The following is a 25,513-nucleotide window of genomic DNA, read 5'->3' on the forward strand; positions in this document are numbered from 1 at the left end:
ATTTGTAGACTGCCTCGCTTCTTTAGTGTGTATAGTGAGAGTATGAAACATCAAGGTTATGTTGGATACTGTGTGTGTTATTCGGAATGATGTTCGCACGTTCGAACCATAAGAGATATGCAGCTGTGGCATCTCTTATACTTGCGCGTTTAGTAAGGAAGTGTGCAGGCATGATTACACACAGTTTGAGAACATTCGTATCTTGACAGTTTGTCTAGAACTCAATGTGATCCACTACTGCTGAGTAACAGAGGTATGGGTCTGCCTATGTAGTTGTATGAGATCTTCTGTAGTTATAAACTAACCTGCTAAGTAGGGAGGGTGAAATGTAGGTTTATTTTAAATCTGTTTCCCTTTTGCATTATAGGATGCTTTCCCCCTTTGTATTTTATGGAATAGTAACAATGCTGGCAACTTTGTTTCTGATAATATGTTTGCTTGTATTATGTAAGGTACTGGGCATGAGAGTACGGTGTTAGAAATAAACATTTCAAAGTTGCAGGTGTGTTTATTAAATGCTTGTTTTGGACTGGTGTAAGAATGTAATGAAAGAGTGCTCTTGTTATCTACCTTACCTGAGGTAACCGAAGTCGCATGTTGTGGGTTGAATAATAATTGGTGTTTTTGCTATAGGAGGAAGAACCAATGAGTCACTGATTGCTAGTCTGTTAGGGGGTTTGGGTACTAAGGTGGGGTTTGGAACACCGTAATTCACTGAGGTGGTAAGTCTTTATGCACAGTTGTGTGTAGGAGCAGAATCACTGCAACAGTAGTTACAACAAAAAGGCTCGATAAAGGGCCTTGAGTTTGAATCAAAATATGAAATTGAAGAATAATTGATAAGTGCAGCCAAGAAAGGGAGCAAGTGTGCAAATTTCATAGTACTTTCGGCCGGGGTAGTTGTTATAATAAAAAGCGTCGATAAAAGGCCTGTACTTTGAATTTGAATTAAAGAAGAATGATTGATAACCCCAGCCAAGAAAGGGAGCAAGTAGGTTTGTGTATGTGTGGATGATGTGTTGATTCAGCAAAAGATGAATAAGGTGAAAAATAAGAAATACTGCAGACATGCAAACTTTGTACTTCTTTGTAAGGGAAGTGCCTGTTTAGTTTTCCTGTGCATATATATATATATATATATATATATATATATATATTGACTGAAAAAAACAGGTTTCACAAACGTTATAGTTAGGAATTTGCATTTAAAAAACTTTAGAAAAACACTGAAAAAACCATAGGTTTCACACACGTTATAGTTAGGAATTAGCATTTAAAAAATCTTAGAAATTCACTGAAAAAACCATAGGTTTCACACATGTTATAGTTAGGAATTAGCAATTAAAAAAACCTTGCAAATTTATTGTAAAAACCAGAGGTTTCACACATGTTATAGTTAGCTGGACATTTCACTCATACAAAACCATTGAAATTCCCCCGTTATAGTTAGTTCAGCTAACTATAACTTGCGCGCCCGCAATGCACTGCTGATGACGTCACATATTACATCACTCATCACATGGTCAGTGACATCACTCATGACATCACTGATGACATCTCAAATGACGTCACTGATGAGAGAGAGAGAAATGTATACTTTTTTTTTTTTTTTTTACAAAACGTATCACACAAACCTATTTTCCTGAATATTGTTATCTTGCACTGCAGGAGTTCTCAACGCTGACATGTGTTTGAGAAAGGAAGATGTGTTAAATATGAACTTGACTGGACATCTTGGAACAGAAGGAGGGGAAAGCAGCATTGGACCCATCTCAGGTAGCCTACGTTTCTTATTGATTGTGATGTTGCTGGGATTTGACAAGAGTTTTCATTTGTCTAAATAATGAGAATGTGAAGAGACATTTGTTTTTTAATCACTGAGCTCCTAAAATGCATAAATGCATGTAATGTCCCTCACTATAAGCAAGTGTCTCAAACTTTTTTCAGAGCAGTTTCTTATTAATGAAAGACCAACAAACTTAAATACTGCCCACGGAGAAGACTCGTGTCCTGATGGGGTTAGCATAACTATCACTTTGGGGCTTTTGGTCTCGTATGTGGTGCATGGAATAGATGCCACTTCTCTGATTTTGAAAACTAGGGCCTCGAAGACTTCTAACATCTGGCTTATTGACTTGGAGACCATTGATTAGCGTTTAAAAAATTACCCTGTCCTAATTACTAACTAATAATGTTTATTAGTTGTGACTCAACTCTGATTGACACACAGATTTCAATTTTCATGTTGATTTCTCTTCCAGATTGGCTGAGAATTTAATTTATTGTCTGATAATGGGAGACATTCTCTCTCAGATTTCAGCCCAGTCCACAAAACAGGTAAAAAGCATTCATTTTCAAATATTGTGAGCATCGCTGCAGCTGGATCTTCAGTGCAGCCTGCTACTAAAATGTAGGTAAATATTTGATCAATTCAGACATGCTTAACATGACAGATTGTTTGAGTAAAAGTATCCTGTTTCTTAATACTCATTTCAGGGTACCACAACAAAGGAGAGAAAAACAAAATACATCGGGTCTACTAGCCCAAAGAAGTAAAAAAACAGAGTTATAAAGAATGTATAATAATCAAAACAAGGTTTGTGTATATTATTAAGTTTCATGTTTTAGACCCAATGTAATTTGTGTTTTGTAGACACATAGTAATGTTAGAGTGCATCTCTCCTTTGTTGTGATTCTCTTAAATATTGGGACATTCTGGATGGTTGGCCCTGAAAGTGAGCACTTTGTTGTGTTAACTACACATTGTGCGACAGTATTAAACCATAACCATTCTAGTTGTGTTCTTTTTTAAATAATTTCAGGATGCTAGATTTAAAGTGACAACACCAACCTTGCACTTCGAATTGAGAAGGTTTAGCAAAGTTGCTTGTCGTAAATTATGACACTCGACAACACTCAATAGGCACTGTTAGACCTGGCCCTTTTTACAGGGTTGTCCCCAAATTCTTTGCCTTCGCCTATCTATATTTCTCACCTTCTTTTTGTTGGCTTTAGGATTTAGGGTACTCTACCACTGCTAATCAGTGCTAAAGTGCATGTACTTTCTCCTCTAAACAAGGTAGGATTGGTTCACACCTGTTTGGCATATTTGATTTAATTAGCATTGGGAATTCCCTTATATGCTTTTAAGTTTTAATTCCTGATCTGAAAGGGGTAGCTTTGCTATGTTTGGTATGTTTAGAATAGTGGCAATAAATCCTGCTTACTGGTGTAGCTGGATTTTACATTACTTTTTTAGGAATTACACTTTTAGAAAGTGGGCATTTCTCTGTGCTTAGGACTCTGTGCTTTGCAGCCTGACTTGAATACACTTCTGGGCTCGGTGACAGCTACACTATGTGCATACTTTCTAGACAGCCACCACACAGGAAGGGCTGGGTGTGACAAGGGCTACATTTGCATACTGATAGTCTTCCTGGGCTGAGAGAGGAAGAGTTGGTTCAATCTTTACTTTTGTATATGTTGTATTTCGCTCTCACACAAAGGGCTGATTTACCCCCTACTGATCGTCTAAAGCCAGTGCTAGGTTAAAATGGATTTTTGCGCACTTCTAAGGGTTCTTTTGAAGCCACCCCTTGATCAAAGAAATGTTTAAGTATAAGTACTGGGGCTCTGACCCCATGTTTTGAGACACTGCGTGGAACCTGTAATCAGACGCTGCAGTTTGCTTTACAATCTGTACATTGCCAGAGGACTTGTGTGCTGCGAGGAGGAACTGCCATATGGACTACTTGATTGTCGTGCTGGCCTGCCGAGCTGCAGGAGTGACTTCCACTTTGCAATCTGCCTTATATGCTAGACTGCTACCTGCCTACTTGCTCTTGTGCCCCACCAGTGGTCTCAAAGGACTTGTTGGCTTGCCCTCTATTCGTTCAGAGTCTCAGGCCAGAAAATACTTTGTTTCATTGCTGCCTTGCAGTGGGACTCTGAGTTCGGCAAGTGTAAGCTTTTAAATCAGCTTGTGGTGAGCGCTTCTCTTCTCATTCAGCACAAGTTGAGCGTTATCTCGTCTCTGTAGTGGTGAGAACCCCCCCTGCCCTCTGTGTTACAGCGTGTGGGGCGCTTTGACCTCTTGAATCTGAGCAGTCCAGACCACCAGCATGCCTTTCTGCCCCCCCTCTCCAGCGCCGTGCTCTCCAGCGGAAGAGAGAGAATCCGCAGTGCAAAGAAAACCCCAGAAGGTGCCATAGGCAGCACGGAGCAACTCTGCTTGTGTTGGGGGCAGGGCCCGACCACAAAAGGACGAGCATCGAGGGCGAGGCACCAGGTGAGTCCACCCTGGGCACTGGCATTTTCTGCAGTTAGCTCCTGTGGAGGAGACTCCTCTGGTCACCGATTGCAGCCCAACCCCACACTATCTGCTCCGCTTGGGATCTTGTTGTGGCATGGCTTTCGGAGTATGAACGCCCACTCCTTGGCATCCACTGTATTCACCTGACGAGTACTTGGTACCGGGAACAGCAAGGGTAAACAGGAATCGCTCTACACAGCCTCATGTGTGGTTGGGCTCACCTGGAGGCCACAGCCCGACAGCCAGGTTGTAAACTCGCCCAAAATACCTTTTTCAAAGCCCTGCTTGCCTAATTGGATAGCAGTTTGTCAAGTCCCCGGGCAAGACAGTAATTCCCTGTATAAAAGCATATATGCGCTTCCAATGGAGTTGTGGTATATAAATAAATAATACCGGATCTAGGTTTTACTGGACATAGCAATAACAGATAGCTCAATAAATAAGAGTCAAGATTCGAGGTAGTAGGAGTTTGCAGGTTTAATACAGCATAAAGGACAGGAACAGGACAACCTGCACGGGAACAGGATGGCAGCGCTGCCGGGGGCAGGATCAGAATCGGCGTAACATTTAATAACAGTGCACAAATATATATACTAAAACAGTTACATTACAATGAATTACAGTAGGCGGAGCAGTGGGTGTGGTCAATAGCAGTCGCGAAAGATAAGGGTGAAAATGGGTGTAACAGGGGCGTATACATAGACATGTGATGTAAACGTAACAGAATATGTCATAAATGGGGCGGAAACATGGAGGGGGCTACCTAAGGAGCCGGGACCTCTAACCTAATGGTGCGCGCAAACTGACAATGACGTGTTACTAGGAGAAGCTGGGGGCTATGAACTCTGTGCTAGGAGTAGAGACTGAAGTCTGGAGAGTCAGGGCGACATGTACCTAAACAGTATCTAGTATCTGATGTTTAGAGAACATGTTGATAGAATCCAAAAGTTATCGGGGTAAAGGCTAACGGACTCTAAGACTGGAGCATGCATTATTCTACATGTAGTGCGTGATGAAGAATATTAAATGACCATTAAATGCAGTATTTCTCTTACATGGAGACGTAAAGGCTAGACAATGACGGAAACTATTGATGCGATTCAGTAGCTTAGGAATGCAGAGAAGGAGGGCTGGACTGATAACTAGAATCATAACATACTCTTGGCAGACTCAGAGGCAAAGCCAGGCTGAGCCGGGCACTGTGAGGCAGGAAGTAAGTGAAGGGTTGAGGATACAGGTGGGGGCTGTATCGCTCCTCAGCGAGGACTCAGAAGACAGGAGCTGAATCTGGTGTCCGGGCCCTTTTGAGGCCTAGAAACGGGGACTTTACAATGAAATAACGTGCACACTGAGAAACGTGGCAACGTAACTTTACATAGGCCTGATACTCGTAGCTTTCACGAGAACTGGAGACTGGCATACTAGTGATGGACACAACTGTAATTGCGTCTTTAATCAAACATGGGGATACATATGCATATTTAATCATGCACACATAACATAAGATGGAGGACACGTAGGGACACAGAACATGGCAAAATTTACTTTTCCACATTCCCTCCTTGTCACTACGTTTCCATCAGGAAACATCAATATTCATGATACCATCTATCATTTCATACAGTATCATTTGCTCGTCTCGAATTTTCTTGGAACGGGATTTAGGACGGGACTTGGGACTAGGAATACAAGATGTAGCACAAATGCCGCAAATCGCAGGGCCACATTGTAAACAGAGGCAGCAACTGAATATGATCGCTACTGCAATACCCAGAAATGACAATACTTTCCATCCCCAGGCGGAAATTATATTCCAGAACCAACCGGACCATGTCCAGGTGCCTGGATCTTGGTGTAACATATGGGCAATTTTATGGAGTCTGGTAATAGCTGAATAAACAGACGGTGCGTTATTAGGAATGAAAATGCAGCAACTAGATCCGATGACTCTACATGCCCCGCCCCTATTGGCCAGTATGACGTCAAGGACGAGACGATTCTGGAGCACGACAATTCTCATAAAGGATTGTTCTTCGGTTAAGTTACCTAGAGCAGAAGTAGTCTCAATCACTACTGCTTCAAGTGTTCTGGTTAATCTACGTATCAGTTTACTATTCACGACAGTACCTAAGTAGGGGAAGACACCTTTATTGATATCTATGTATTGTTCTAGAGCAGTTTCAGTATAATCGACAATCGGGAGATTTCTCTTGTGTCTAGTATGTACTAGGTGGGAATTCCTATGATAGTCAGGTGGGGCTAGGAAAACTGGTGGCAGTAGGAAGGCAATGTAACATGTACCATCCCAATCAAGGGGCAGACGAACATATGCGGTCTGACCACAAACAAAATAAGAATGACGTGAAGCTTTGAAAAGAGATTTCCCACTGTCACTATACTTGACAATAGTAGTACAATCACTATGGCCTACATGTACGGAACCATTATTTCGGACACATAATTCACCTTTGACTGGTAATACTGACATAGCAGGTAAGTCTGGAGTAGAATCAGACTGAACATTCAGGACCATAAAATTCGAAGAATAATTACCCAGATTATAAACTTCATTCTCTAGATTTAACCCTGTTCTGTGGGGAAGACCTTGCTTGTCTGGGAAACATGTACTGTTCAGAAAAGACATATCTGTTGAGGATGACGTTAACGTGGACCATGCTCCACACGAACCATTATGTGAAAATGGATAAGGAAAGAGTGGCAGAACTCCCTTCGGTGTCTGGAAAGGGGGGAGTCGACCACACACCCAACAATTTGTGGCATTGCTGGTCTGGTGTGAATAATGTAACATGCGGATAAAAGAATTATTACGCATAGCAAGACGATAAGAGAGTTCATGAGGAGGCAGATCACTAAACGTGTGCTCTACTGTAACATTAGCAGACTTATTTACATGAGAAACTGAAAAACACAAATAAAATGCATAACTGGTGCAGGAAATCATAATGCTAAAATATAGCAGAAAACATAAAATAATAGTGCAACTTCTAGAGTTCTCACTAACTCTCTCTCTGTGGGGGTCTATTATATACATGTCAGAAACCGGTCTAACCGTTTCACCTAGGGGAGGACTTAGACAATCAAACTGGCTGACTTATTTTACTAGACCTTAGTTTAAGCTTATACTCCTGTTGCGGAGTTTTCTCTAACAGGGAAGGGTTCGTAGCAATGTCTTTTGCGGGACAGTCCTTAAGAATAGTACTTTGGCAGTCTTTAAGATCCTCGGAAATGTTCTTTGAAACAGGCTTTAGTCCAAAAAATCTTTTCACATGTGACAGGTGGACCCAGCCCTTCCTGCCTTCCAGCTTGACGGCAGTACGGGTGGCCAGGAGGACCTGTCGGGGTTCCTTCCAGCGAGGCTCCAGCGGACTTGAACGATCAAAATTCCGGACAAGAACCATGGATCCGGGAACGATTTCATGCGGTGCCACCTCGGTATTGTCTGGAAATGCGGCAGCAACCTGTGAACGACAAGAGTTGAGGGCAGACATCAAGGAAGCTAGGTAATCTGTCAGCATATTACTTGAAACATCGGTAATACTTCGAGGTCTAGGTGTACCCCACATGTTAGGGGGGCGGCCGAATACGACCTCATAAGGGGACAGACCTTATCTGGAATGTGCGACCATGCGCATATAAAACAAGGCAACTGGCAGAGCTACCAGCCAGTCCACACCTTTCTCTTTACATACTTTTGCAATTCGGATTTTCAGGGTCTGATTATGTCTCTCTACGAGACCGGCTGCTTCTGGATGGCGTACACAATGGAACTTCCACTGGTACACTAACAACAGGGAAATATGTTTCATAAGCTCGGATGAGAATGGTTGGCCGTTATCAGAATATACGACTCTTGGGAGTCCGTAGCGGGGGAAGAATTCACGAACCAGCTGCTTGGCAGTGGTCGCGGCTGTGTAATCTGGGACTGGATATGCTTCTGTCCACCTGGACAAAGCGCATACAACTACGAGGACATACTTGAAACCTCGACATCGCTCCATCTGAATATAATCCATCTGGAGGACTTCAAAAGGGTGGTCAGGGGGCTGGAATCCACCTTGTTCCACCGGAACACTTTTACCTGGATTAAACTGACAACATATCATACAGGTACGGACTTTCTGCTTGGCTGCAGCTCGTAAATGCTTGTTGAACCAAATGTTCTGGATACTATCTAACATAGCTTTTTCTCCTAAATGTGCTGGACTATGTGCGGTATTGATAATGACTTGAACCATGGAGTCGGGGAGAAACCATGTGGCTTTACCCTTCGTTACCCATCCCTGATCTGTCTGGACCCCTCCTTGTTCGGACCATTTCTTGATTTCCTCGGGAGTAGCATGTAACTGGATATCTATGACATCTTGAGTGGGGTCCTTAACTGTCATACAGGTAGTCGGATCTGGAGTGTATGTCGGTGTCTTATTAACTGGAATGTCTGGCGTCTGTGCTGTAAGCTTGGCTGTGCGATCTGCTAGATCATTACCTTGAGAAATAGTGTCAGTAACTTTCGTATGTGCTTTGCATTTCATGATAGCAATAGATGTCGGTAAGTGTATGGCATCTAACAGAGCTTGAATAAGGAGACCATGCTGAATCTTGGTTCCATGAGAAGTCATGAAACCTCTCTCCTGCCAGAGCACTCCAAAGTCGTGTACGACTCCAAATGCGTAACGTGAATCTGTGTAAACATTAACTTTCAGGTTCTTGGCGTGTATGCAGGCTTGTGTCAGAGCAACTAGCTCTGCTGCTTGAGCAGACAGGGTGTCAATACGGTGTGTTTCAATAACTTCAGTGTCAGTAGTCACTGCATACGCGGCTACTAGTTCTCCTGTACTTGTTCTCATACATGAACCATCCACATAAAGTGTCAGGTCGGGATCTGGTAATGGAATATCTGTCAAGTCTTGTCTTGGCTTTGTCATAGTGTTAACTACTTCCACACAGTCGTGTGTGGCAGAATTTGAATTAACTGACGGTAACAGTGTGGCAGGATTTAGAACGTTGCAGCGTCTGATTTCTATGTGTGGCTGGAACAGTGTCAATTCATAACCTGTTAAACGTGCAATTGTCAAGTGCTGAGTGTGTGTTCGGTTTAAAAGAACTTCCACGGAGTGAGGAACTTGTACTGTCAAGGAGTGTCCTAATACTATGGAATCACTTTGTCTGATAGCTAGTGCTGTGGCTGCAACTGACTTGAGGCACGCAGGCAGAGCCTGGGCTACAGGATCTAATGTGCTCGAAAAATAAGCACAGGGCTTGTATTGTCCTGCTTGATCTTGTGTGAGAACAGATAATGCTGTACCTTCGCGTTCAGTGACGAAAAGTGTAAAAGGCTTACTGTAGTTCGGTGTAGCTAGAACAGGAGCTTGGCATAAGGCTTTCTTTAACTCATTAAAACTGAGTGTATGTTCAGATGTCCAAGGGAGGACAGTCGATACGGCTGCCTCCTGTGTCGTTAACTGTATCAGTGGTTTAGCTAGAAATGCATACTGAGGAATCCATTGTCTGCAGTAAGAAGTGAGGCCGATAAAAGCACGTACCTCCTTCTGGGTCTTGGGCTGAGGAAGACTCGCTATTAACTGGATACGGTCGGGTGTCAACTGCCTACCCCTCTTGGACAGTAAGTGGCCTAAGTAGATCACTTGCTGGACACAGAATTGAAGCTTAGAAGGGGACACCTTGTGCCCCATCTCGGCAAGGAAATACAAGACTGTAAGGGATGCTCGCTCGCAAGCACGTTCAGAACGGGCTGTGATCAGTAGGTCATCGACATACTGGAGCAGGGCAGTGTCAGTTGGCATGTGAATATTGTCTAGTTGTCTCTTAAGTGCTTGACTGTAAATACTAGGACTTTCTGTGAAACCTTGAGGAGCTCGTGTAAACATATAGCTCCTTCCATTTAAACAAAAACCGAAAAGGAACTGGCTGTCTGGATGAATGGGGACACTAAAAAATGCGTTCTTGAGGTCTATGACTGAAAAAAATGAGGCTTCAGAATCAATGGCTGTCAATAGGGAAGAGATATCTGGGACAACTGGGTACTGGGGAATAATACATTTGTTAAGCTCTCGGAGGTCAATCACTAATCGATATACAGGGGGTGCATTTGGATCAGTACGTTTCATGACTGGAATGATCGGAGAATTACATACATTGGAGTCAGTTTCTACAACTACTCCTTGAGCGATGAGCTCGTCAATAATTTTGGATAAGGCTGCTACAGCCTCAGGTGGCAATCTGTACTGTCTGATTCGTGGTAACACTACACCTGGCCTGAGAGTCACACGATGGGGTGTGATTTGCATGAAGCCAACATCAGTTGGACCTTGTGCCCATAGATGCTGCGGAACATTAGACAATCTCGGATCAAAATCTCGTAATACATAGTGACCCTTGAAGTCACGTAGGAACAATCGTATTCCCTCGGGGGAGCAGCAAATAACTGCACCTAATTCTTTCAGTGTCTTAATGCCTAACAGATTTTCTGGACATGACTTCGTAAGTAACAGATCAGTAGTGCGGGACAATGGACCTACTTCTAGAGTAACTGGCTTAGATATCTCGTTTACAATAGGCTTTCCTGAAAATCCAAGGGAAACATTTCTAGAGCCTGAGAGCGGAGCCCCTGGAACTTCGGCGTGACTGATGGTGGTCCTACTTGCCCCTGTATCAATCAAAAACTTTCTATCTTTCCCTAATACTTGACTATGAACATAGGGACCCTCTTGATCTACAGGTATCTCGATGAGAGGCAAGCCTACCTCCCTCTCTAGGCTGTTTCATGAATATGGCTGATACTCTGGATACTCGGACTGTGCATACTGGTACATCTGCTGTGTAACATGCTGTGTTGCAGCAATAGGCTGCGGTGCTGGAACTGTCTGTTGTGCATTCTGTGGCTGAGAAGTCTGTGAAACTTGTTCTTGTCTAGGCGGACGTGGTCTTTCTTTAGTCTTACCAGTAGCTATATTGTGTTTCAGAACTGCACACTCGTTTATAAAATGACCTGGCTGTTTACAATAATTGCAGGTCCCTTTAACGGGAACTGCAGGATGACTGGCTTGATTCGTACCCCTCTTCTGACTGTCTTGAGGAACAGATTGTGCAACTAGTACTTTCATTTTCGTGTCTTTCATACGTTTTCTTTCATGATCTTGCTCTTCTCTGATTCTATTCTGGTGGTACTGGAGCATCTGTAACATCTGGCACGGAGTATTAGCTTGCCAGGTACTTTCGACTTTCAAAACTCGATTCTTAACTTGTGGACTTGAATTCTCGACTAATTTAGTAACAAAAAGATGAGGGTATGACTCGCTACTTGTCTTGAGGCCACTGTTGATACTAAAGCATTTCTCGAATCTAGAATAAAAATCACTAGTGTCTTCGTCTTGTTTCTGTTTACAGGCTGAGATTGCATCCCAGTCTTCCTTTTTAGTGGCTAATAATCTTGGCAAAACTTGTATTAACAGTTCTGGTAATTCTTTACATTTCTCTCCTAGACCGGTACCTGGTACTCGTATCTTGTCTTCGGCTTCTAGAACTGCCCAATCGATCTTTTTCTCTCCCACCTCCCAATCTTTTTCCTTGAGTTTCTCGTATACCCCTGCGGGCAACAGGACTTTTAACATTTTAATTATATCTGGATACGTGTATTCTCCCATACGGAGCATGTCTTTTAATTCTCGGTGGAACCCTGCTGGATCTTTGTCATGACAGGGAATTAATTTCTTCATCTCTAAGAGTTCTATCTTTGTAATCGGGGTGTAAACAAACACTCGTTGCATTTCACCATCTGTTGTCCTGACTGGGTGTACTTCTCGTAACGGGTTCTGTCTATCTATGTAAAAGGGTTTACTTTCTGGGGGTGAGACATGAACAAAATGCGGGTTCAAAAACATACTATATTTGTGGCGCTGTTCTAGAATGACACTAATTAAATCGGTACCTAAACCTTTCCATCTATACTGGAGTAACTCGTTCAGGACATCGTGTAACGGACCTGGATCAGAATGTTGACCCTCATACAGAGTAATGAGGTGCTGGATCATATACATACCCACCAGTCGTTGCTCGGCTGGGGGCAATTTCAGAAACATTTGTGCCACTATTTCGTCTGGAAAAGTGGTAGAATCAGTAATCCATCGGACTGCTGATCGGGCTAGTTCTTGTTCATGCATAGTACTTAACTCACTGTAACCGATTCGTGATTTCAGAATGTGATCGGTAGCTTGAAATACCTGTTCCAGAGAACCTTGTTCTGGTGCTGGATGATGTAAAACTGACTTGTGTTCTAGGCGCAAATGGCGATCTGGAAATCTAGATTTTCCTACATACGCTATTCTAGTGGGATTCTCGTCGTCTACCTCTTCAGTAGAGTCATTTTCTTTCTCGCTTACTTGTGCTGCTTTACGTTGTTCGTGTAACTTTAGTATTTCCTTACGAATTTTCTTGTACATACTCTCTATACTACTGATAGTCTTGTGTTTACCCTCGGCTATATTATCACTCCACCTTGTCAGGATTTTCATTTCGGCCGGATCTTTAGTTGGGTAATCTTGTTCTCTTATTAGACAATTAATCAGAAACTTTAATAACATTAGCTGGATCTCAGCTTTCCTTTGAGACATGGCTTCGCCAATACTTTCTGGATCCTCCCCTGTACGGATGAAACGATATATTCTGTCTAGATCTCCTTTCATATCTGGTAGGGTGTCCAAATACCCGGTCACCCGTCTTACACGGATGGAATATATTACTGTACTATCATCACCTGCAACTGGATCATAGCGGCATTCAGTGAGAGCTCGTCGGATATCTGCAACGGACTTATATTTGGGCGTACGCTGTAACGCACATTCATGTAACTCGGCCAACGTTCTACGTTGGTGTGGTGGCGGGGTACCAGGAGGACCTCCTCCGGCGGCCCCTAAACCGGAATCGTCGACTGATACTCTTCGTACTAGCGTGGCGGGAAATTGTAATGTAGGCTGGACCGGGGGTACCGTAGCAGGTACTGCAAGAGGTGCCCCGGTGTCTGGGGGAGCAGGAATTGCCTGATTTACAGGGACTGGCGGAACAGGATTTGCATATTCCGGGACTGTGTCGTCCAAATAGGACGAGATGAAAATATCAGCTGCGGTCGGTTTGTGACGTAGCTTAGTCGGAACTAGTGGTGGCGGAAAATTACTGGATGCCTCCGGGGTCGCTTTTGGCAAACCCTCGGCAAGAAGAGGATACATACCCTTGATGAGGGCATTCCTCTGTCTGTCTGACTGTTCTGTTTTAACTCGTTCACCTATCTCGATTAGTTCCCTTTCTTGGGCTCGTTCTAAGGATTCTCTACTTAGTTCTGACTTTCTGATTTCTTTTTCGGTTCTTTTATGAGATTCTTTGCGCCATAACTCGATGGCATCTTTCTGTGACTGTCTGGCTTTCTTTTTCCATAATGCTTCTTCTACTCTCATGATGCACTCGGCATCCCACGTACCTGATACGGGCCATCTATACTTTTCCTCTAACTCTCTGGTATACTCTACCCATAAGTCTAGATATAATATGGCACTTATGCCATGCTTTTGATACATAAAATGACCTGGACTATCCCTAGGCGGGACAGGAACTGCTGCTTCTAGCAGACCTTTTCTGGTTTTTAACTGACGTAATTTCGAGAATAAAGGCATGACTGAACTGTAATCTAGACACAATACAATACACAATGAACACGATAACTACACCACTTTCATACCACGACATTAAAATACATGAAGAACATTTAAAATAACAGTTCGAACAGAATACTACCTGGAATACTGAAAACAGAATACATGAATTTTCTCGAGAACAGAACTGACTAGAACAGAAACTAGATGCACTGCTGAAACAGTACGAAACTTACCGGTCCATAAAGAGACACGTCAGGACCCGCATCCACCGAAGTGGACACTTCGTTTTGGGTCTGTGTACCACCAACCCACGGACCAGAGTCAATTAAATTGACCCTGTCTAGATACTACCCCAGCAATGGTACTCACCGGGCAGCAAGAACGGAAGGCCTCGGACTGGACTGGACTGCTACGACGACGGACGGACGAACTTCGGACTTCTGTTACGGGTGGGCCTCCGGATACCTCGGACCTTGGACTCTCGGCTTGGGCTCTGGTCGGGACTCGCCGCGTTCCTCCACCGCCTCGTCTGGATGCTGGACCGCCACCTCCGTCTCCTCCGTGGGCCTGAGGGATACTTGAAGCAGAAATATCTGCACGTGCACGGTATGGTTCCGTCACGGCTGCAGAGGGTCAGGGGGCCGGCGTGGCTTCACCGGCGCGTGGGGAAAGGGCAAGTCCCTGTTCGGGCGCCATTATGTGGTATATAAATAAATAATACCGGATCTAGGTTTTACTGGACATAGCAATAACAGATAGCTCAATAAATAAGAGTCAAGATTCGAGGTAGTAGGAGTTTGCAGGTTTAATACAGCATAAAGGACAGGAACAGGACAACCTGCACGGGAACAGGATGGCAGCGCTGCCGGGGGCAGGATCAGAATCGGCGTAACATTTAATAACAGTGCACAAATATATATACTAAAACAGTTACATTACAATGAATTACAGTAGGCGGAGCAGTGGGTGTGGTCAATAGCAGTCGCGAAAGATAAGGGTGAAAATGGGTGTAACAGGGGCGTATACATAGACATGTGATGTAAACGTAACAGAATATGTCATAAATGGGGCGGAAACATGGAGGGGGCTACCTAAGGAGCCGGGACCTCTAACCTAATGGTGCGCGCAAACTGACAATGACGTGTTACTAGGAGAAGCTGGGGGCTATGAACTCTGTGCTAGGAGTAGAGACTGAAGTCTGGAGAGTCAGGGCGACATGTACCTAAACAGTATCTAGTATCTGATGTTTAGAGAACATGTTGATAGAATCCAAAAGTTATCGGGGTAAAGGCTAACGGACTCTAAGACTGGAGCATGCATTATTCTACATGTAGTGCGTGATGAAGAATATTAAATGACCATTAAATGCAGTATTTCTCTTACATGGAGACGTAAAGGCTAGACAATGACGGAAACTATTGATGCGATTCAGTAGCTTAGGAATGCAGAGAAGGAGGGCTGGACTGATAACTAGAATCATAACATACTCTTGGCAGACTCAGAGGCAAAGCCAGGCTGAGCCGGGCACTGTGAGGCAGGAAGTAAGTGAAGGGTTGAGGATACAGGTGGGGGCTGTATCGCTCCTCAGCGAGGACTCAGAAGACAGGAGCTGAATCTGGTGTCCGGGCCCTTTTGAGGCCTAGAAACGGGGACTTTACAATGAAATAACGTGCACACTGAGAAACGTGGCAACGTAACTTTACATAGGCCTGATACTCGTAGCTTTCACGAGAACTGGAGACTGGCATACTAGTGATGGACACAACTGTAATTGCGTCTTTAATCAAACATGGGGATACATATGCATATTTAATCATGCACACATAACATAAGATGGAGGACACGTAGGGACACAGAACATGGCAAAATTTACTTTTCCACAGAGTACTGATCCATTACTGGGAATTTTACTAAGTCCCTGGCGGGACCTTAAACTCCTGTATAGAAGTGCCCAGGCACTTCCAACGTGCACTGATGATATCATTTCTGTTGTCTTATCCCCTGTGAGCTTCCCTTTGTTTTGTTGCCCCCGGACTGATGAGACGATCAAACACATTATCATTGCCTGTCCACTATACAAATCCCCGAGATTCAAATGGCTAGCCTCTGTCTGCAGGTTGATGGGAACTCAAAGCCATCAAGAAGCATTACTCATTTTAAAATCTGACTCAAGGCCACAAGTTGCATTATTTGCAAGGTATTTATGATTGTTGTTTTGGTTCTTGTGTTATATACAATATAGAAAACCTCCTCTGTGGAATCTCTTTTGTGGTGTATCCATTGTGTTGCTGTGGGAGCGTGTTGCACAAATGCTTTAAATATTTCCTCTTATGATGAACCTGCCTGCTCTGCGTCAAGCTACTAGAGGGTGAGAACACGTTATCTTTGGTGTGTGACTGACTTCCCCTGACTATAATAGTGTGCTCTGCCTGGCTTAGGTACATACCCCCCCCAACCAAAAACCCAATTTCTAACGTTGTTGATCAGCGGTGAGGATAGAACGTGTGTTTGCGTGATACCACAGAAACTCATTATTGCACTACAAATCTGCACTCAGTCCATAATGTGTTTTGTTTTCTCCTGTTCTCTCACTTTGGTAGTTTTTATTGTTTTCTACTACTTCATCTTGTTATGCGTGGGACTCTTGTTGTTTATATCAATTATTAAGTACCTTGCCAAAATGGAGTTAACCTTTGATCCTGACGACTTGTTGTTTTACAATTTGGAGGAGTTGAAGGAGTTCGGCAGGGGAAAGGAGTTAGCTGTGAGTGGGGCATCCACCCATTGGGACCTTCAGATAGCCCTTCATAAGTTTGGGAGGGTGCACTGGGAAACAACCTTAAAAGAGGACCAGGAGGGTGATAATTCTGGGGAGGACCCCTTTGGAATTCTTAAAGGATCCTAAGCCTTGGACTCTCCTAGAGGATTCAGAGCCAGAATCCCTAGAGGTCAGTAGCCTCGAGGAGTTTGAGGAGGATGGAGAAAATAACTGGTCAGGGACATCAGAAGAGAGAGAGGACCTCATGGATGGGGAGACCCTTGCTGGGTCAAGTGCCAGGAGCAGTGTCACGACCTGCCCCTGTCTTGTGAGGAGCTCAAGGATAGACAGGCACCAGGAGGGGAATTTAGTCTGCACCTAGAGACCATCCACTGTGGGGGACCTCACAGTGTCAGGAGAACTTGGGGGGGATGACTGATACCAGCATCAAACCAGTTCTGGTTTCTGGCAGTACCACTGCACAGAGGAGAGTGCAGAAGCCCTGATGGAGGGGCTGGGGGAGGAAGAACTTGACCCTAACCCCGGTTCAGCCTAAGGGTGCATACCATGGGTTGGAGGACCAGTTGCAGGATAGAACCCCTGAACTGTTCTGAACTCTGAACTGAACTGAATCTGAACTGGCGGAACATTGTGAAAGACGGCTGCCACAAGCACCCTGACAGTTCTAGTTTCGGGGGGGGGGGGGGGTTACCACTCCAAAAAGGAACGTTCTGAACCCCAGAAGGAGCGGCCGAGGAAAGAAGCACTCTCCCCTGACTCCTATTCAGTCTAAGGGTACCCCTACTGAACTTTTGGAAGGTGGAGTGGAGAAAAGATATGATGCACCTGGGGTTACCAACCTCCACTCTGAGAAACCACAGAGAACATAGACCGCTGGAAGGTCTGGGCCTGATTCAGGATGCTGACACCTGTCAATTGCCTCTGTTGGTTGCTGTCTTGCAAACAGTGTTTTCCTTAGGTTGAGGATAGAAGTCACACCCAGGGTTTGGAGTGGGCCACGTCGCTTTGTTGGCCATGATGGTGCTATCTGCCTACTGGGATGCATCTGTGAACAACTTAAACTTCGGTGCCTCACAGATGGGGTCCACAGGAGAGGAGAAGGATTCCCCATGTTTGAGCTTAGTGGGCCCTAAGAGTATAGACAGAGGGATCTAACTGGGTTGAGAGAGGCTTAGAATCAGCAAATGCCTCAGCGGGCCAAGGTCCATGTTCTATCACCCCCAACAAGGAAGCCCTTCAAGGTATTGAATTAGTCTACCCTGGCTTTCGGCTGGAAGAGGGTTGTGTTGGACCAGGCCCTTTTTGCAGGGTTATTCCCAAAGTTCTTGCATTCCTCCGCCTACTTTTCTGACCTTTTTTGTTGGCTTTAGGACTCAAGGTACTTTACCACTGCTAATCAGTGCTAAAGTGCACGTGTGCTCTCTTCTTAACAATGTATGATTGGTTTACACCTGTTTAGCATATTTGATTTACCTGTAAGTCCCTTGTAAAGTGGTATCCCATATACCCAGGGCCTGGTAAATTAAATACTACTAGTTGGCCTGCAGTACTGCTTGTGCCACCCACAGAAGTAGCCTTTCAACCCTGTCTTAGACCTACCACTGCAGGGCCTTTGTGCTCAGTTTACTGCCACTTTGACTTGACATTTAAAACTACTTGTCAAGCCTTACACCCCCCTTTATTACACATAGGTAACCCCTAAGGTAGGCCCTAGGTAGCCCTATGGGGTGGGTGCTGTTTAAGTAAAAGGTAGGACATGTGCCTTAATGTTTGGCATGCCCTGGTAGTGACAAACAGCCAATTTCATGTTTCACTGTTGTGAGGCCTACTCCTCTCATAGGCTAGCATTGGGAATTTTAAAGTGGTAATTCCTGATCTGAAAGGAGTAGCGATGGCATTTTTATGTATCTATTTTTAAAGTTTTTATAGCGCGAACCTGACCCAAGGTTAGGGTAACAGAGCACTTTACAAAGTGAGCAGGGAATGAAATGCATAATTATTACCAACGAAACAGACAAAAACAAGCAAATGAGTAACAGAAAAACATAATAAAGTTCGGGGATACAGGCAGCGTAGAGAACAGCTCTGCGATGGGGAGTCAAATCGAACTTGATCAAGTCTTATCTTCGAGATATCAAATGAAGAAGAAAATAGATGAGTTAGAAGTTGAAGCTGGCGTGGTGATTATGCGGATTTTAAGGGAGGAATTTGCTCATCGTGAATGATTTTGCTTCCTTTTTGAAGAGGGGCGTTGAGTTGAGTTTTTTGATGAATGGCGGAAGCGAGTTCCAAATTCTTGGCACTGCTCCCGAAAATACTCTGTTTGAGGTTCTAGTCTTGTTGAACCTTGCGGGTTTCAGGAGTACTTTATCTGTGCTCCTTGAATGTCTGATTTCTCCAGATAATGTACGTTTTTGCGCTAGGAACTGCGGGGTGTTGTGGTGCAACGCCTTGTGAGTAATGCAAACAATCTTTAAGTGAATACGAGCTTCATAGGGTAGCCAGTTGAGTGCCTTCAGGTGTGGCGATATGTGCTCAAATTTCCTTGATCCTGTAATGAGTCTTGAAGCGGCGTTGAGACAGGCTTTTAGATGTGCAGTAGAGATTTTGGAAAGCCCTGAGAGGGTGGAGCAACCGTACTCCAGCCTTGAGATGACTAAGGCCTGAACTGCAGTTTTGAGGTCAGGGATCTCGATAAATGACTTCATAGTAGGTTAGGTGAAGATAGAGAAAGGATCTTGTCGGTCATGAATGATTGTGTTCTATTTTCCAGAAAGGATTTGAACCATAGAAGGAATGTGCCAGAGAAGGCTAGTCTTCTTAGAAGTTTGTCGTGGTTGACCGTATCGAAGGCAGATGAGAGATCGAGCAAGACTAGCAGGCATGTTTCATTGCAGTCAAGTGCTGAGAGGGCGTTGTCTACTATATGTAGGATGGCTGTTTCAGTGCTATGGCCAGGTCTAAAGCCCGATTGGTGGATGTTCAATAAATTAAAGTTTGTGATGTGTAATTTCAGTTGTTGTGGAACACATTTTTCCAAGACCTTTGCTAGCATGAGAATATTGGTTATTGGTCGGAAGTTGTTGGGGTCGGCGTTGCTAGCTGTCGTTTTTTTTAGGATAGGAGTGACTACCAGATTTTAGCCAGTCCGGGATGTGACCTTGTGATAGCGAGGCATTAATGATCTTGGTCCAGAGAGGGGATATGATATGATAGATGTGGGGTAGGCACTTTGCTGGGACAGGGTTGTTGAAGTGGTTGTTGAGTTTAGTAGTTGCTAGAATTTTGGTGATATCATTGAAACCATAACATTTGAAGTTGGACCAGTGAGAGTTATTTTCGGGTAGAGATTGCTTCTGTAGTACCAGATTAGTAGCTTGACTGATCGTTGGGGTGGCTAAATTGACTGCAGCCATATTGAGTTCAAGTTGGAGGGAATTTGTTTTTGCTGTGAAGCATGTGGAAAATTCGTCACTACTTAGCTGTGAGGTTGATATTAAGAGTGAAGATTTGGCCAATTTGTTTGATTGTTGATTCAGAATTTCGAAGAGTTGTTTTGAATAGTAGGGGACAAATCCTAGTTACTGGTGTAGTTCAATTTTACATTACAATTTAAGAAATATGAGTAAGTGGGCATGTCTCTGTGCTTATGACTCTTGGTGCTTTGCAGCCTGACTCCAATAAACGCCTGCTCTGGGTAATAGCTACACTTTGTGCATACTTTCTAGACAGCCACCACACAAGTAGGGCCCAGGTGTGACCGGGGATACATCTGCATTCATCTGCATACTGATAGTATTCCTGGGTTGGGAGAGAGAAAGGTGGATTACACTTCACATTTGTGTAGGTTGTGTCCTGCCCTTACACACAGGGGTGATCTCCCCCTACCGATTGTCTGGAGCCAGGGTGCTTGTTTCCGGTCCAGGGAGTGCCTGGCCTGGCAGTTCGGACTGAACTGTTCCCACGAGCAGCAGGGGCAAGACTGATTTGCCTATAGCTAGGTCCAAACTGGGGTGGGGTGGTGAGCAAAAAGAACTATGGATTAAAGGCACTGCGCGCAAATATTGTCATTGTTCATCATTCCTTCCATCCGTTGCTCTTTGTCACTTTTGTTAATTTATGTTGTTATGGGCTCTCAGCCATCGAATCGAAGTTATCTACTACAGTCGTTGTTGAGTGATTTACTACTTCCTGATGATTGAAATCAAGATTTTCACTGCCCTGTTCAAAAGTTTCAGAGTTTTCATTAATTTCAGAGGCACCTGATGATATTTGAAACATAATGTTTGTCATCTCTTATGATTCTTGTGTAGATTGACATTGTGAATAATCATTTGTTTAAACAGTATGGCTTGGAAATGGAACAGATCACTGAGGTATCTGAAGATGTTTCTCAAGATCTTCACAGTGTTCCTGTACTGTAGTCGTAGGCTCATATGAACATGTTAACATGTCAGACATGTTTTATCCAGCAGAGACTCTTTTGGCTCTATTTGTGTATATTTCACTGCTTTCCATTTTTAATAATTTCTGTCTTTGTTTTGTAAAGATATTTCAACATTTACATCCCCTGTTCCAGAGGAGGAATGGAAAAATATAATGTTAAAACAATTAAAACGTTAAAGTATATAATTTCTGAATGTTGGGACTGCATGAGACAATGTCTAATATGAAACACTTACTTGGAAAGGATCACACTTACATGTTACATACTGTGCAATACATTTTTAAATTATAATTTTAAGGAGCAGGCCTAAAATCTCAAACGGTATAAAAACACATTGCCATCATTTGTGTTAGAAGCTCTGCACAGCTCATAATTGGTGCAGCAATTACAAATTGTAATTTCAAAAGATATATAAAATAACACTTACCTCGAAATGCATCATTCATTCCTGTCTCCATCCATTCAAGGCCCGCAATTGATGCTTCATCAATCACATCCTGCGTCAGTTCTTCCCATGACCTCATTTCTAGCTCTGGTGGTGACCCCCGTTATGTTATATGTTATATTAGAATTGACTTGTAGAGTGCACGTTCACCAAAGGTCTCTTGGTGCTATAGTGAAAACTCTAATCAGGGGAGTTTATAATCCGCTCCAATTAAAACTCAAACGCCTGTTTAAACAGCCAAGACTTTCGATGTTTTAAGAGTGATAGAATATCCGCTGCTTGACGAATTGTTCAAGGCAGAGAATTCAAAATAGTGGGGGCAAAAACCGCAAAACTCATGCCTCCTGATCTTCTTTTCTGATATTTGGGAATTACTAATACGTTAGGGTGAGTGTATCATAAATTGTGAAGAGGAGCATACTTTTTAATATTACCTGCAACAGATTTCGGTGCTAAATTGTTTACATTATTAAAAACTATACAGTAAAGTTTATCCTTTGTTTCATTAGAAGCCATTGCATTTTTTTAGCTATGTTGTAGCATGAGTATTTCTTGGGAAACTCTAAATCAGCCTAGCCAACACATTCTGTATCACTTGAAGTTTATGTAGCACGGTGATTGACAGGCCAGCAAAAATCATGTTAGCATACTCCAACCTGAATAGAACAGTTGCTATTATTATTGCTTTACTTACTTCAAAAGTCACTAAGAGGGCTATTTTGTACATCGTTTTAATTGAAAGGTGAGTTGGACACCAGAGAGCTCACTTGAGTAAGCATTGATAGTTTATCATGAATCATGAGCCCAGACTCTTAATCGCCGATGAGGGAGGTGGTAACTAACCTAGATCAGTAGGCCAATAGTGTTGATTCCAAACCATAATCTTCTCTTTTTAACAAGACTACCTCTGCCTTGATGACGTTTAACTTAAGTTGGTTAAGCTTCATCCAACCAGAAATATATCTCATGGCGCCCTGAAAATATGCATACGCTTAAGGTGTACCATCCAGGTGAAACACTGAGTGTCATTCGCATATTTATAAACATTGCAGCCTTTGTTTACAAACTCAACAATTTGAGGCTGTATATAAAGATTGAATAAGTAGGGAGACAGTGAGGATCCTTGAGGATGACCCACATTCTAAACTTTATGCCTGAGATCTAAAAGACTCTAGCTATACTGATTGAGTGCGGCCCCAAATAAATAATTCAACCCATAGGAGTGCACTGTCTTGTATCTCCGCATCCGTCTCTCGATCGATCAGTATCCTATGATCGACCATGTCAAAGGCTGTGAATAGATCAATCAGTACCAGTGCTGCATCTTTCCCACCATCGTCTTTTCATCTTAGATAATCTATCACAGACAGTAAAAGCTATTCAGTGTTGTGCAACTAATAAAGTCCCGCTTGAGCAGAGTGCAGAAACTCTGTATCCTGTTGGTGCCTACACAGTTTTCACCACCCCCTTTTGTACCGCTTTTGACCGCCATAAGTGTGGCAGGGTATGCTCAGACGTGAGTCCCTTGCTCACTTTGCCACTGGATTCAAGCAAGCCGGGCTGAAGACGGCTGGAATGCCAGAAACCGGTCCTCGGAAGCTTGTTTCCGGTCCAGGGAAGGCATGGCTTGGCAGTTCGGGCTGGACTGTTCCCATGAGGCACAGGGTCAGACTGATTTGCATATAGCCATGTCTGAACTGGGGTGGCAGAGTGGGCTAAAGAACGGTGATGGATCAAACCCAGATCTTTTGACTGGGTGTGAGTGTTTGATTGGTTCAGATGCTCCGTCCATCACCACCCCCTTTTGTACCACATACACAGTTTTTGAGGCAGCATGGGCCTCAAGTAGTTTACCCGAAAAGGGGAGCAGAGATATAGATCTGTAGTTTTTTAACCACGTAGGATCCAATCCCTGCTTTTTAAATAATGGAATCACTTCCACTTGTTTGCAGGTACATGACACTACCCCTTTTCTGAGTGATAAATTAAGAAGATCTAATAAAGGTGGAAAGATATGACTTTTAACTTTTTTTAACACATCCGGAGGACATGGACCCTAAGAGGAACCGGTTTTTACTTTTGCTTTTAAAATGCTTAGGGGCTGATTAAAGTCCGCCCTCCATCCTCGCGGTGCTGAGACTGGCCGGCATACGTGCGGAGGTCCCGCACCGCTAATTCAATCAACCAATCAATCAATCAGAGTACTTGTAAAGCGTGCTGCTTACCCGGGAGGGTCTCAAGGCGCTGAGGGGAGGGGGGTGCTGCTACTGTTCGAAGAGCCAGGTCTTCAGAAATCTTCTGAAGGCGAGTAGGTCTTTGGTCTGCTGTATGTGGATAGGGAGGGTGTTCCAGGTCTTGGCGGCGAGGTAGGAGAAGGATCTGCCGCCGGCGGTCGTACGTTGGATGCGGGGGACAGAGGCGAGGGCAAGGCTGGCGGAGCGGAGCTGGTGGGTGGGGGGTGTGGAAGCTGAGTCTGCTGTTCAGGTAGGCTGGTCCGGCGTTGTGGAGTGCTTTGTGTGCGTGGGTGAGGAGCTTGAAGGTGATCCTCTTGTTGACAGGGAGCCAGTGTAGTTCTCTCAGGAGGAGGGTGATGTGGCTGCGGCGGGGGACGTTGACGATCAGTCGGGCGGAGGCGTTTTGGATGCGTTGTAGTCGTCGTAGGGCATTGCCGTAGTTCAGTCTGCTGCTGACGAGGGCCTGTGTCACCGTTCTTCTTGTTTCTGTCGGGATCCTGCGGAGCATGCGGAGGGTGTTGTAGCAGGAGAAGGAAACGGCGTTGACCTGTTTAGACACAGAGAGGGAGGAGTCGAGGATGAATCCTAGGTTGCGTGCATGGTCGGTGGGTGTTGGTGCTGTTCCCGTTGTGGTCAGCCACCAGGAGTCGTCCCAGGCTGAGGGGGTGGGTCCGAGGATGAGGACCTCTGTCTTGTCCGAGTTCAGCTTCAGACGGCTGCTCCTCATCCAGTCGGCGGCGGCCTTCATTCCCTTGGGGAGGTTGGTTTTGGCGGTGTGTGGGTCCTTGGTGAGGGAGAGGATGAGCTGGGTGTCGTTGGCGTAGGAGATGATGTTGAGGTCGTGATGGCGGGCCACTTGTGCGAGGGGGGCCATGTAGACGTTGAACAGTGTTGGTCTGAAGGATGAGCCCTGTGGGACGCCGCAGATGATGTTGGTGGCTTGGGATCGGAAGGGTGGGAGGCGGACTCTCTGGGTTCTGCCTGAGAGGAAGGACGTGGTCCAGTCTAAGGCCTTCTCTTGGATTCCGGCTTCTAGGAGGCGTGTCTTTAGAGTGTGATGGCAAACCGTGTCGAAGACTGCTGACAGGTCCAGGAGGATGAGGGCTGATGTTTCGCCGTTGCCTAGTTGGCGCCTAATGTCGTCTATGGCGGTGATGAGGGCTGTCTCAGTGCTGTGGTTGCGTCTGAATCCGGGCTGGGACGGGTCCAAGATGTTGTTGTCTTCCAGATGGCGGGCAAATTGCATGTTCACGATTCTCTCGATGACCTTTGCCGGGAACGGGAGCAGGGAGATGGGCCGGAAGTTCTTGAGGTCCTTGGGGTCCGCTTTGGGCTTCTTGAGGGGGGCGTTGATTTTGGCGTGCTTCCAGTTTTCCGGAAAGGTCGCTGTCTCACAGGAGATGTTGATGACCTTCCGTAGTTGGGGTACGATGGTTGCATCTGCTTTGTTGAATATGTGGTGTGGGCATGGGTCTGACGGAGAACCTGAGCGGATGGAGTTCATGACCTTGCGTGTCTCGTCGTTGTTGACGTTGGACCCGGAGGTCAGGCGCTGGTGGTGTTCCCACCAGCGTGGTGGGAAGATGATGAGTAGTGAGTCGCACAGTTCTTGT

The 25,513-nt window shown here is 44.5% G+C and overlaps 1 protein-coding gene across 4 annotated transcripts in view; it reads left to right on the forward strand.

Annotated features, from left to right (window-relative positions):
• Positions 1–25,513, forward strand: part of LOC144823532 (uncharacterized) — a 1,119,534-nt gene that overhangs the window by 731,506 nt on the left and 362,515 nt on the right. For all 4 annotated transcript variants that reach the window (XM_078682128.1, XM_078682127.1, XM_078682126.1 and 1 more), the window contains one exon: positions 1,669–1,776. In XM_078682128.1, coding sequence (XP_078538254.1) covers positions 1,669–1,776 — 108 coding nt within the window. The remainder of the gene's footprint in view (positions 1–1,668; positions 1,777–25,513) is intronic.

The sequence above is a fragment of the Lissotriton helveticus genome, chromosome 3_1 (genome assembly GCF_964261635.1).
Source record: "Lissotriton helveticus chromosome 3_1, aLisHel1.1, whole genome shotgun sequence".
NCBI lineage: Eukaryota > Metazoa > Chordata > Amphibia > Caudata > Salamandridae > Lissotriton > Lissotriton helveticus.